The 14,975-nt window shown below is 46.6% G+C and overlaps 1 protein-coding gene across 1 annotated transcript; it reads left to right on the forward strand.

The window, feature by feature from the left end:
- Positions 1–9,894: 9,894 nt before the first annotated feature.
- On the forward strand, positions 9,895–13,113 carry NIK1_4 (histidine kinase osmosensor; the record flags this gene model as incomplete). The annotated part of the gene is made up of 1 exon (XM_046091111.1): positions 9,895–13,113. One exon carries the CDS (start codon positions 9,895–9,897, stop codon positions 13,111–13,113), a length of 3,219 nt encoding a protein of 1,072 aa, XP_045947088.1.
- Positions 13,114–14,975: the final 1,862 nt, after the last annotated feature.

Below are 14,975 nucleotides of genomic sequence, written 5' to 3' on the forward strand. Positions count from 1 at the left end.
CTTATTCTTTGCTAATACATACCTACGTTCAATGGTTTATGTTCCTTACAAAATGTGACGGTTGACACCCTTTGGGGGTCTGCTATATAAGGCGATGGGCGTATCAACTACTCCATACTTGATATTCTGGTCTTTTTATAGCTTAGTGGTTAAGCATGCAAGCGGCTGAGGTTCTAGAAGCCCACCTAGTGCCTGAGGTCATGACAAAAAATAAAAATCAAAAATCAAAAAATAAAATCAAAAATCAAATCAAAATAAAATCAAAGATAAAAATAAAAATAAAAAAAAATTAAAAAAATAAGCGCTCGGGCGACTGGGGTCCCATTCCTTCGGTCGTCCGCTATTCCAAATTGCATGGCTGGCCGCGGCCTCTGCGAAGGAAACCGAACCCTCTGTTGTCGGGCAGCTGTATCTGAGAAATTTCGCAGTAAATCCCGGTCGAGGTTGTACTAGCAAGCGTAGTGTATCTTGCTCCCGTCGGGACCATGACGTGACGGTGAAGGGATGTGTCTGCATCCATGACTTTAACCTTATTGTTGGCGTGCAGTGAGCCTTGGGCCAAACCAGTACGTCTGCCAGGGCAATAGATAAAAAAAAAAAAAAAAGAAAAGAACCCCGAAACTTCAATTGACATTACTAGGAACTGTCAAGAGAAACCAAACCTAAGCTGGCAATCCAACCAGGGCAGCACGCTGCCGTCAGTACCGGCCCTGACAACTTAGAGGGGGTCTTAGAAACAATTAATTGGTCAAATAAGTTGACTCAATGTCGCAGCCGGGAATGGTTCGTAGAGAAAAGAAATAACATGAATGCGGTCTAGACTGCTCTCCCGAATGTGCCCTCCTGCAACAGTGTACCCCACCTCAGCAATAGGAAAGATGTGGCAAGATACTGGCGATCATCTACCCCGTTGTCGATCCCCAAGGGCCGCTAAGCCTACTTGAGCGTCGGCTATGTGATACGTGATTGCGGGAAAAGCTCGGTGTTTGTTCGGTTAGCATCAGGCGCACTTGCCCCGAGGTACGAAAACGATCCAGAACGATCCAACTCTTCTAACAATGTTGATTGGATAACTAGTATTCACATGGTGTTCTTTCAAGTTCTACTTAGCTTTGCTCCGGGCTGATCATGGGCTTCCAGAGTCGAGAAGTCGGCTTAAATTTCTAACTACCCTAGAAAGAATCCATTTTCCCCCTAAATCGGTCGCAGAACTCTTTCTTTCTACTAAGTTCTGCTGATTTCTGCTGGTGCTTTGCTCCGGCTTTGCTCAGGTCTTGCCGAGAGCTGCCGAACCAATGACGTAAGAAAGGAGCATTAGTTAGTTAGTTAACTAGGGGTTACCGTCTCTTCCCCCACGTCACGTTCCCCCTACCCCGGGAAGCGAAGGGAAGCCGCACTCTTCGGTCGGCTCTCTTCCTCCCATGTCATTTTCGCATGATCCTCAATTTTCTGCTTCAGGTAATACATAGCCGTCCTTTTTGTCCAGACCGTTTTCATTGTGCCTGTATGCCATATACAGCAAGGCAAAGAACTATGTCCAATCTACCTATCTTCAACCCTACGCAGAAATATAGAAAAAAAAAGACTGAAAAGAAAATTGTCAAAATTGAGTCCAGGACAGGATGAAGTAAAAGAGTACATCCCTGGGGTCAAGTTAATCTTTGATTTTTCTGCGTTTGTCTTCCATGCCCGAGTTGGCCAGTGACCTCTAACCCGTGCATCTCCAGACTTGCAAAGGACTGGATGGACACTTGCCAGCGCCTATGAGTGCGAAATGGAAGATAAGGTCTATGGGGTTGGCCATAATATTTTGGGGCTAACCAGGTAAGCCCACCAGGAACTGGTGGATAAAAGACCACATAATAAGTAGGCGGTATAATCAGGCACCTGGTAATTCATGAGCCTTAAGACAAACTAGGAAAGGCTTGCCTGGCCTGTGGATCAAAGACCCTAAACTTGATTAGGCGATACTACCTGGACCTGGTGGTTGTGAGCCTTGAGCCAAACCAGGTCAGTTTGCTAGGGCTTTAGACGAAGGGCCCTATACTCGATTAGGCGACACTGCTAGGTCCTGATGACTTATGAGCTCAGCCGAACCAGATAAGCTTGTAGCTTGCCAGAGCCTATAGACAAGACACAAAACTTCAACAATCGCATTACCAGGAACTGTTAATGGAAACAAAATCTAAGCTGGCAATTCAATCAGTGTAGCATGCTACCAGTATTTTTTAACGACTCATAATTTATTATTTAGTAGATATTTTTGCTAGTTCTCTGGTTAGTCTTGCTGAGGCTAAAGTGAGATGGCTAAGCTCTAGACTACTATACTAAGAATACTGAGAATATCTTCCCCGGTGCTCAGCTCACTTATTTAAAGGGCTTATAGAGCCCTTCTCATAAATCGCACAAAGAGTTCCTTATCCACTTGCTACTTGACTGGTAATACTCGCCATGGCCCAGAAAATCCGATTATAGAAAAGGCGTCGATCGGAAACTATTTAAGCAAAAATATAGCAAAAAAATCGCCTAAAAAGAAGTATCTTTAAAAAAGCAGTCCAATACAGTCTAAAATGCGAGTCCGACGTTTTTGTAATGGTTAGAATCAGAAAGAATGGTCAGCGGTATATTTTCAACTCTTCGGTATTAGAATGCTGGCTACCTTCGATGCCGGAGTTGGTAAGTGGGGAATATATTATTAGTCAAATTATAACCTTAACGAAGACAGAATGAATGTTATCTCACATCAATATTTGAGGGCCTGGAAGATGTCATCTCCAAGTATGATGATGGGACACTGTTGGACCCTAAAGAAAATGATTCGACGTACGGGAGTTCGGGAGAGAAAGATGCTGGGGCAGCTCATGGGGAATTAGGTGGGAAGACCAAACCCAATACAGAACCGTAGCTTCCTCTGGTCGATACCAAAATAGAATCGCAGTGCGACATACTGCTACTTAAAGGACCATAACTTAATCTCTCTTGATAATCAAATAGAATACTATCCTTCTCAGGTTACTCTAACTGACTTGTAAGTGACAAAAACCGATCATGACCATTTATAGAGGGTTCTAGACAATAGTAATCGTTCCAATAAATTGACTCAACATGGCAGCCAGAAATGGTTCGTAGGGCACAGAATTATCAGAAGTATTATGAACGTAGTCCAGACTGCTTTCTGCCGGGGGAGCCCACTTGCCTCCAGTGTACCCCACACCAGCAATGAGGAAGATGTGGTAAAGATACTGGCGATCAAGGTAGCGGAGACAGGCCACACTCATTGTGCCCAGTGGCCGTTATCGTGATTTCGGCTAAGCCAACTTGGGAAGGGCTGATAACTATGGCAACTATTATTGGCGAGGGTGGCTAGATTAGCAGTCACTTTAGCGACACTGGCTCCAGAAGTAGTACGCGCGTCTCATCGCCTACGCCATGGGTGATGGCGCAAATAACTCGGTAATTATTCGGTAGACCGGAATCACATGCTATGACATCTGCTTTTCTTTGGCAATAATGATTGGATAACGTAATCCACAAGCGAGCTGCGAATCTAAGCGAGCTGCGAATTTTCAATCAAAACTCCACCCTCTTTATTCAACGCGTCATATCTTCAACACCAAATACAACATGCCTCCTTCTAAAGAATCACGTATTCAAATGGCTGTTTCAGCTTATCGAAAGGGCCAAATTAAATCGGTATTACGCGCTGTGCAGGTTTTTGCGATCTCTGAAAGTACTCTACGCAATCGACTCAACGGTGCAACACCACGATCAGAAACACGCGCCAATAATCATAACCTTACTCAGTTTGAAGAAGAAACGATTCTTAAGCAATTACTAGATGCAGATATGCGAGGATTTCCAATGCGGCCCGAATTCTTACGCAAAATAGCAGGAATCCTACTTCGCGCGCGTCTTCGAAATCCTACAGCAAATGTTGGTTCTAACTGGCCATATAATTTCACCAAACGTCATCCTCAACTACGTACACGATATAATAGACGAATTACATATCAACGTGCAAAACAAGAGGATCCAAAGGTTATAATATCATGGTTTCAATTGGTCCACAAGACTATTCAAGAACACGGCATACACGAGAACGATATCTGGAATTTTGATGAAACTGGCTTTGCAATGGGGCTCTGCTCAACTTCTAAAGTAATTACCGCAGTGGAGCGTAGTGAGCGGCCACGCAGGGTTATCCAGGGTAATCGTGAATGGGTTACAATCATCGAAACAGTCAGCTCAAGCGGCGTACATATACCACCCATTCTTATACTGAAAGGGACCCAACAACAAGCTGCTTGGTTCCAAGAACCTAAGCTTGCTGGAGACTGGTGGATTGCAACAAGTCAAAATGGCTGGACTACCGATGAAATAGGTCTTCTTTGGCTAAAGAATGTCTTTGAATCTTCTTTCAGGCGTTATATGACTGGTGCAAAACGCCTACTCATTCTGGATGGCCATAGTAGTCATTTGACTGCTGAATTCGACGATTTTTGCAAACAAAATGCAATAATATGTCTTTGTATGTCTGCTCACGCTTCGCACTTTCTTCAACCGCTTGATGTGGGTGTTTTTGGCCTGCTTAAACGCGCATACGGAAAGCTGCTTGAAGGGCGTACGTATGAGTGCGGGTAACAACCATATCGATAAAGAGGACTTTTTATCGCTATATCCAGACGCACGGGCTCAAGTCTTTACTTTTACGAATATTTGCAGTGGCTTTACAGGCGCAGGGCTTAAATCACTTGATCAAGAACGAGTCCTTTCGAAGCTTACCTTTCGACTACATACGCCTACACCTGCACCGTCACTAGTTGAAGAATCAATTTCCTCTGCTTTTCAGACTCCACAGAATACTCGCCAGTTAGATCGAGAGATACGCAGCTTGCAGAACAGCCTTAGTGCTAAACGAAAGCTTTCTAGCAGTCCAGTTGCTCATATTCAACATCTTGAAAAGGCTGCTCAAATGACGATGCAAACCAACCTTCTTTTACAGCAAGAAATCAAGACTTTACGAGCTGAAAATGAGCGAAAGTATAAAAAGAAAGCAAGAAGACGTGCTCTACTAGAAGATGATACCCTTTTATCTGTACAGGAAGGCCAAAATCGCGTTCAGCAGCTAAATACGCAGCTTATTGAGCAACCTGAACAATCTACTCCTGTATCTCGTCGACGGGCTCCGCAACGCTGCAGTGGCTGCGGGACAGTTGGACATACAATTCGGAACTGTCCTAGTAAATAGCTACTTTTTTATGTATTTATTTAATTAAATTCAATGGAGTTGGTGGTTGAAAAGCTTCAAATAGTGGTGGCCATGACGAAGGATCCGCGGTTCGGTAGTATCCGCGGTTCGTAGGTTGATTACGTTAACGTTTTCAACCACCGAGCGGTCTAAACCCCCGAGCGGTCCGTTTTCTCCACCACCCCCTATCTAATTCAGAACTTCAACTTCGACGCGTCTTTTTTCCACCACTATCATCGGAAATGCATCTTTCTAAGGAGAGTCGAATTCAGATGGCAGTATCTGCCTCTAAATCAAAAAAAATTCGATCAAAAACGCGTACAGCAGACCTATTTAGTGTTTCAAAAACGACTTTACTGCGACGGCTTAATGGAATCAAATTACGATCGGAAACACGCGCTAATGGCTACAAACTGACCGAAATCGAAGAGCAATTGCTTTTAAAGCAATTACTAGATGCAGATAAGCGAGGGTTTCCAATTCGGCCCGAATTTCTGCGTGGAATGGCTCAGATATTGCTTGATAATCGTCTACAAGGCATGTCTGCAGCTTTCGGAATCAACTGGCCTTATAAATTCGTTAAGCGTTATTCTGAGCTCCGTACGCGATATATTAGATGTATTATTTATCAGCGCGCAAAGCAGGAAGATCCAAAGGTTATAAAACCGTGGTTTGAGATTGTACAAGCAACTATTCAAGAACACGGCATACATGAAGACGATATCTGGAACTTCGACGAGACTGGCTTTGCAATGGGACTCTGCTCTATTTCAAAAGTGATTACTGCAGTTGAGCGAAGCGAGCGGCCGCGCAGAGTTATTCAGGGCAATCGTGAATGGGTCACAGTTATCGAGACAATCGGGTCAAAAGGCGTACATCTACCGCCAGGCATTATATTGAAAGCAAGCGTCCAACAGGCTGCCTGGTTCCAAGAACCTAAGCTTCCTCGCGACTGGTGGATTTCTACTAGTCAGAATGGCTGGAAGACTGATGAAATAGGCCTTCTCTGGTTGAAAAATGTCTTTGAACCGCTTTCTAAGCGCTATATGACTGGTGCTAAGCGGTTACTTATTCTTGACGGCCATAGCAGCCATCTAACTGCTGAATTCGATAATTTCTGCAAGCAACATGCAATAATCTGTCTCTGCATGCCTGCTCATGCTTCGCATCTTCTTCAACCGCTTGATGTGGGTGTCTTTAGTCCGCTTAAGAAGGCGTACGGAAAGCTTCTTGAACATCGTATGAAAGTCGGCAACAATCATATTGATAAAGAAGACTTTCTATCGCTATATCCAGATGCACACAAGGAAGTCTTTACTTTATCTAATATCTGCAGCGGTTTTAGAGGAGCAGGGCTTAAGCCGCTTAATCCAGAGCATATCCTCTCTACGCTTACCTTTCAACTGCGTACGCCTACACCACCACTAGTTGAAGGCTCAATTTCCTCTGCTTTTCAGACTCCGCAGAATACTCGCCAGCTAGATCGAAAGGTTCGAAGCCTGCAGAACAGCCTTAATAGAAAGCGGCAGCTTTCTAGCAGTCCTATTGCACATATTCAACATCTTGAGAAAGCGGCGCAAATGGCAATGCAAACCCAGCTACTTTTAGAGCAAGAAATTAGGGCTATACGTGCTGAAAATGGACGACAACGCCAGAAAAAGGCAAGAAAACGTGCTGAAATAGGAAATGACCGCCTTCTTAATGTACAAGAAAGTGAAAATCGCGTTCAGCAGCTTAACACGCAGCTTAATGAGCAGCCTGCGGAATCTACTCCGGCGCCTCGTCGACGAGCTCCGCAACGCTGTAGTGGGTGTGGAACAATTGGACATACAATTCGGAATTGCCCTAGTAAATAGCTATTATTTCATGTATTTTAATTAATCAATTCTAATAGCGTTGGTGGTTTTAAAGGTCGATTTAGATGGGGGTGCGGAAGAAAACGGACCGCTCGGGGGTTTAGACCGCTCGGTGGTTGAAAACGTTAAAGGCAATTTGCGTCTCTTACATAAGCGAATCCTTTTCGCAAAGATATGCATGTAGTGATAAGACAACACAAATGCAGGACCTTTTTAATCTATCTGTTGCCGAGGGCCTTGGGTATAGTGGAAGAATAGAGCAGTTGAATCGCAGCACAATGGCCACTATGTCTCGATGAGACTAAGCTATATTTATGTCGGGTTGAAGGGGTTCGTCTTACACAACATTGCTCAGAGTGAGATATCGAGGCGGTCTCAGTGACTCTAGTCTCGGCGGCAAAGTACTCCTGGCTTCACGTCTTTTGTAGGTAGGGATCAAATCCCATCCATGAATAGTCCGAACCGTAAGGTTTAGCTCCTGATGAGGATTGTGTGGGTAAAGCGCCGAGGGAACATTGGTTTGGGATTTTCTTTCCAAGCCCACCAAATCGATTTCTGCCTATCGAGCATCTTCTCTGGGCTTTTGAGTCCCACAGCCATTACGGGTAGTCTAGTACTAACTTGCGACCTGATCGCAATTTGTCCGGCCCTAATTCCTAGATGCATCGGTTCATGACGGTTCCTGAATTAACTATAGTTGGCGAGTGCAACTATGACTCACGCTGAGGAATGAAACCCCCTCAGGGAGTTTTTGCTGAGGCTTTCGGATCAATAGTTCCTCAAATACAGATTACGCTACAGCGATAATGCTACCTATCAATGTTCAGGCTGGGGGTATTCCTCGATATCCGGGTCGGTCGCAGATGTAGGCTCGACAATTGCGACGTCCGCAGGATGCAGTTCCAATAGTTTCATTGTCATCCAAAGGCGATATTGTGACCATTTCGTTGCCTGCCGGTACTTTTAATCATTGGTGCAGCATTCCGATCATGTTCTCATAGCTTTACCCAACACACTAATGTCCCTAGTAGGTTTCTGACTGATCATGGAGGATCACTACCCAAAATTGCAGATAATCATGCCGGGGTCTACCCGAATTGCGTTTCGTCTACGGGCAGCTAGTTCTCTCTCTTCTCCAAGTGGCGCAAGTGAAAGACCGTTATTCGTCGTTATTCCTCTCACAAACTGGAGTGAATGCGTAGGCGAATATCATCAATTGACGTATCAATTGAACGCCCCCCGCCTGACCTCAACGCTATATCATACGCAACTAGCCCTGTGGTGTAACGAAACCTATAACTTGTCCAATTCCCGAGAAGGAGTGCTAAGGCGGACCACGTCCACTTTAAGTCATTTTCATGCTATTCCAAAAGGGAGATACTTCGAGGAATCGTGCCGATGCCAGCCTTCTTGCTAGGCACTACCCACTGGGTCCGGCACACCAAGTCGGCTCTGACGTAACTCCGCAACAGCCGAAGCAAGTCTATAAATTATTCAGACATCCCATAACTCCCGATCTAACATGAAGTTGATGCTTGCACCCGTTAAAAATCGCCATTTTATTTCTCAACCAGATTTATCTATTCGGCAGACGATCCTACCTCCCTTGTTCATTCCTACCACATCCATTGAATTTCACATCCCTTCGCCAACACGTCTCTCAAGGCCTTCTATGCTCCCTGATCGGATAATATTATTTGCCTGGCGTTTCCAGGCTGCGTGGCTGGATCGGAGGCAGTTGATTGGAATAGGAAAAGGTATCCGCCCAAATATTGTCAGTTCAATATGGAGGATACGAATTGGTCGGTCTAGCCCCCTCACCACATGTCCAAATGGAATTTGTGATTCGTGTCACCCACCCATGCCACAGCACGTCTGCATAGGTTGATTCTAGACTCAAATCAAGCCCGGACCCTACACTCCTGGGTCGTGGATATTACCGCGTGACTCTGCATAGACCGCGCCTAGATCCAGACTTACATTAAGGCAGGCTGTTCGATAATATCATGGTTAATCCGGTTTGAAGCGAGCCAGCTGGCCTGGAGCGCCTTAAAATAACCCTAGTCCTTCATTTAAAATCCGACCGACTATTGTATCACTCTAGCCGTCAGTACAAACCAACCTGACCTTTTCCTGCGTTTCTGTCCTTTTCTAAGCCCACAACACATTGACTGCTTTTCGACTTGCTACAAACCTATTATATACCCTTCAAGGAGGGCATATAAGCTGTCGCCGTTGATTGACTATGTCGACTGCCAATGAGGCCTTTTTAGCCTCAGCTGCCATACTGCGAGACATCGTTGAAGGGAGGCTAACATCAGTACGTTGGGATGATTCCTTTCTCTCTACTCTGCTGACTCATCTAAGGACTCGATAAATATCGATCTCTTGCGACTCCCAGGTCAACAAAGTGAAGGAAAAGCCATATTCGAGAAGAATATCCTAGCGCTAGTCCGCCTGGTTCACCACCTGAAATGTCTCGCTTCTTTTAATTTGCCTGTCACTCCTGGAAGTGAGTTATCATCGCCAGCCATACCTTTTCAACCAGTGTCATTCTTCGATCACACGTTCTCAGCAAAGCCATGTACACCTGGCACGACAGCGTTAGAGCATTCAATGAAGGATGAAAGATCTAAAGCTGAGATGACATGTGGTTGCCAAGGAGGAATCATAGAATCGAACCTAGACACGGATACCGGGGAAGCCATAGATGCTGACGTTGCGTGGGTGCAATGCACTCTTCGCCAAGACGCGAAATACATCAGTGTGCCACGGGAGATTTTGTCCCGAATGCTTGGAGGGCTTTTACATTCCCAACAGGCCAAGGCCATGGAGTGCCATTGGCAGGATAAGGCCAACCTGCTGGAGGAGCTGCGGAAGCACCAGCGAGTGAATAAAGCATTCCAACAAGCATTACAGGAGATTGGGAGGATCATTACGCAGGTTGCCAATGGGGATCTCTCCACGAAGGTTCAGATTCGCCCAGTTGAGATGGATCCAGACATCACCACTTTCAAGGTCACTATCAACGATATGATAAATCAGTTGAGAGTATTCGCAAGTGAGGTGTCAAGAGTTGCCCGGGAGGTGGGTACTGAAGGAATTCTTGGCGGTCAGGCCCAGATAGCAGGCGTTCACGGTGTCTGGGAGGAGCTTACCGATAATGTCAACGTAATGGCATTAAATATCACAGGCCAAGTACGGGAGATTGCAGCGGTCATGACTGGGGTTGCTCACGGGGAGTTAAGCCAGAAGATCGAAAGACCGGCGAAAGGTGAGGTCCTTCAGCTGCAACAGACCATAAACACCATGGTGGATCAGCTTCGCACGTTTGCCACGGAGGTGACCCGTGTCGCTCGTGATGTTGGAATCGAAGGCGTCCTTGGCGGACAGGCCCAGATTTATGGCATCCGGGGAATGTGGAACGAGTTGACAGTCAATGTCAATGCGATGGCCAACAACCTGACCACTCAAGTACGCGATATCGCGACAGTCACCCGGGCTGTCGCAAACGGAGACCTCACGCAAAAGGTCCAAGCTGACTGCCGGGGGGAACTCCTTGCCTTGAAGGATATCATCAACTCGATGGTGGACCAACTCCGGCAATTTGCCCAGGAGGTCACGAAGATAGCGAAGGAGGTCGGAACTGATGGGGTGCTTGGGGGCCAGGCCACGGTAAACGACGTCCAGGGCGTTTGGAGGGACCTCACCGAGAACGTTAACCGAATGGCGATGAATCTGACTACCCAGGTTCGGGAAATTGCGGAAGTCACCACCGCCGTGGCTATCGGTGATCTCACAAAAAAAGTCACTGCTAATGTAAACGGTGAGATTGCGGACCTTAAGAACACGATTAATGGGATGGTAGACAGGTTAAACCAATTCGCCTTTGAAGTCAGCAAGGTGGCGCGAGAGGTAGGAGTAGACGGAACGCTCGGTGGCCAGGCTGTTGTGATCAACGTCGAGGGAAGATGGAAGGATCTGACTAACAATGTCAACACTATGGCCCATAATTTAACGCTGCAAGTGCGTTCGATATCCGATGTGACCCAGGCAATCGCCAGGGGCGATCTGAGCAAGAAGATTGAGGTTCATGCTCGTGGAGAGATCCTGACATTAAAGGAAACCATCAATCATATGGTTCAGCAATTGGATCGATTTGCACAGGAACTCAAGCGGGTTGCACGGGATGTTGGAGTAGAGGGCCGAATGGGCGGACAGGCCAATGCAGACGGAATGTGTGGCCGGTGGAGAGAGATCGCCGAGGGGGTCAATATCATGGCTGACAACCTCACGGCTCAGGTCCGTGCTTTTGGAGAGATCAGCAATGCAGCTACCGATGGCGACTTTAGCAAATTGATCACGGTTAGCGCGTCGGGAGAGATGGACGAGCTGAAACAGAAAATCAACAAGATGGTCTCCAGCCTCCGTGATAGTTTGCAGCGAAACAAAGCGGCCAAGGAAGCAGCCGAACTTGCGAATAATAGCAAGTCAGAATTCCTTGCGAACATGAGTCACGAGATTCGGACGCCCATGAATGGCATTATCGGCATGACTCAGCTGGCGCTGGGCATGGATGACCTCGATCCCTGTACGAGGGAGACGCTCAGTGTGGTTCATAACCTCGGAAATAGTCTGCTGGCAATAATTGATGATGTTCTCGATCTTTCCAAGATTGAAGCAAATCACTTGGTGATTGAGAGGATCCCTTTTAGCCTTGGAAGCACTCTTTTTAACGCTCTCAAAACCCTTGCAGTGGAGGCCAATGAAAAGGCCTTAGATCTTACATACCGGGTGGACAACTCCGTGCTTGACTATGTTATCAGTGACTCCTTCCGTCTCCACCAGATCATCCTCAACCTTGTCGGGAACGCCATAAAATTTACTGAACACGGTTGCATTGAACTTTCAGCTCGAAAAACGGCTTCTAATAATTCCGACCCTTCAGAGCACATGCTTGAGTTTCTGATCTCTGACACTGGTATTGGAATCGACGACAGCAAGTTAGATCTGATTTTTGATAAATTTCAACAGGCCGATGGCTCGATGACCAGACGATTTGGAGGAACAGGCCTTGGCTTGTCCATCTCAAAGAAACTGGCTAATCTTATGGGCGGGGATATCTGGGTGTCGTCGGCAGTCGGCGTGGGAAGCACCTTTCACTTAACATTTGCAGTTAAGTCAGCAGGTCCCTCCTCTGATGCCATCTGTAAGCGAATTATGCCCTATAGGGACCATCAGATCCTTCTTGTTGCTGGAGGCGACGATGGCCACGCGGCTACCATCTGCCAAATGTTAGTGGCTCTCGGTCTAAAGCCAGTCGTCGCAGATCCAGCGAACCAGCAACCAGCATGGTGGGCGGCCAGCCAACCTCACAACAATACATCCTCGCCGTATGATGTCTTGCTTGTGGAGTCAACGGAACGTGTACGCGAACTGAGAGCACTTGAGATATTTCGATTTGCCCCGGTTGTTCTGATCGGCCCCGCCATAGTGGTGAGCATGAAGACGGCGTTCGATTTAGGTATCACCTCATATGTGACAATACCGTGCTGTATGAACGACCTCGCAAATGGTATTATACCTGCCCTCGAGAGCCGGCCCACTCGCGTCAGCACAGGATCTATCCAGCCCTTGGCTATCCTGTTAGCCGAAGACAATGAGGTAAACCAGAGGGTAGCCGTCAGGTTCCTTGAGAAGTGTCAGCACGACATCACCGTGGTTGATAATGGCTTAGAAGCTCTGGAACAGGTTCGACGACGGAAATATGACGTGATACTAATGGACATCCAGATGCCAATTATGGGTGGCTTTGAATCGACGACCCAGATTCGCAGACATGAACACCTGCATGGTCACCCGCGCACTCCAATTATCGCTCTGACAGCCCATGCTATGTTTGGTGATCGAGACAGATGCATCGCCGTCGGTATGGATGATTACCTATCAAAGCCTCTCAATCAAAGCCAGATGATCCAGATGATTGCCAAGTGGGCTTCCGCCCTTTAAAATACTTTACGCACGGGGTGTTTATTTCAATGAAAAGGGTCCTGTGTATTTTGCGGCTAAGAAAACTGTCAAAATTGTTATTACATGTTATTCTCTTTTTCGGACAAGTGTGCAAACCCCTATTCACCCGACTGTTATGCTAAAATAAATGGAATCCTACTTCTAACGTCTTGCGTGGCTGATTAAACGACCTGAATATTTTAAAGCTGTTTCTCTGTATCCTATTGACAGATAGCAGCTATCATAAAGCTCTGGTCTGTTTACCATGAATAATCGAAAAAATAACTAAACAGAACCTTGTGGAAGATCGCCGTCGACTAAAGTTCACTGCTGAGGCAGCTTCCGCTGAGGCAGGTTGTCCGCGTCGTAGCCGTGATGTGAGGCGCTGGGCAAGCCCTAGGAAATCCAACAATTTAGATACTGTCAGCATTATGACCGCTGAGGTACTCAGCCGGTTCAGAGGTAAACATGAAGCCTATCAGAAACAGAATTCCGTGGAAGGCCGCCAATCAACCAGGAGTGCAGAATCAAGGCGGCTTTCGCTGAGGCAGGTTGTTAGCCTCAGCCGTGAATGTGGGGCATCGAGCGTATCAGGGTACGTTCAAGGTCAAAATTGTGCAAATTGAATTCGATCCACCGGGGTATCGAAATCTAGACGAAAAGGCTCTGGAGCAGCTGGAGCAAGTGTTTCGGAATGGTCAATGCAAACGTCTTGATGCTGTCTGCTTTCCTTTCGTAATGTTGGTTAGATAACAGGTGCTCCACTTAGTTCCGTTCTTTCAGGTTCTACTCAGCTCTGCTCCGGGCTGATCTAACAGAACCTCGTGGAAGGTCGTCTTCGACTGATGTTCACCGCTGAGGCAGCTTCCGCTGAGGCAGGCTATCAGCTTCGTGGCTGTGATGTGGGGCACTGGGCAAACCCTGAGAAATCCAACAATTTAGATACTGTCAACACTATGACCGCTGAGGTGCTCAGCCGGTACTCAGGGACCTGCTCTTGAGCATAAAAAGGCCACACCCTGCCCCATTTGTCCCCAAAGACTATCTTTTGCAAAAAGTTCGTACGTCCCACTCCATGCAGCAAGATTGGTTTACTCCAGGGGAGGCGCGGCTAACTACTGAATGGCAACGAGCGTATCAATGCACGTTCAGGGTCGAAGTTGAACAAATTGAATTCTATCCGCCTAATTATCGAGATCTAGACAGAAAGGTTCTGGAACAGCTCAAGCAGGTCATCTAGACAGGCCAGTGCAGATATCTTGATGTTGAGAATCATATCTCCGCTATTATCGCCAAACATGATTTTAAAGTGGCTTTGGGGCAAGCCGAAGTTCTGCAGAAAGTTCCTATGAATGATGTAAAACTCAAATCTCTGCTTTTTTTTAATCCAGAAAAACTACGAGGCCTTCATGGGCATCATCGCATCCAGGCCGCATCCGAAGTCTTGGCCCGTGATGACAGTTGGTGGATAGTGGACCTTTATCTAAACGGTACAGTTGTATTCTATGCTTTACGCCTGTGTCCTTGGGTATCACACATAGATTGACGTTCCTGCGGTCACCATAGGCATTGGCGATAAGCTGAAGGCCTCTCTGATCGACGAATATGGAAGACAACACACACAGATGGTGAGATATACCGCAATATCCGTCGATTTGAAGGAGAGGAGAATCGTCCATTTCGGAGGAGGTGGTTGGCAAAACTTTCGCGAAGCAACCAAGGACGGTTCAAACGAATTGGAAACCCCAAATATCGCTCTCTGCGACGTGCTCTGGATGCATTATTGACTATACCCGGTCTATGGCATCATGATATGCGGATTAGTGCATTTAACAGCCTGATTGCCGCCAACTGCGATAACG

Source organism: Aspergillus melleus, assembly GCF_016097325.1.
Source record: "Aspergillus melleus strain CBS 546.65 chromosome Unknown contig5, whole genome shotgun sequence".
Lineage (NCBI taxonomy): Eukaryota > Fungi > Ascomycota > Eurotiomycetes > Eurotiales > Aspergillaceae > Aspergillus > Aspergillus melleus.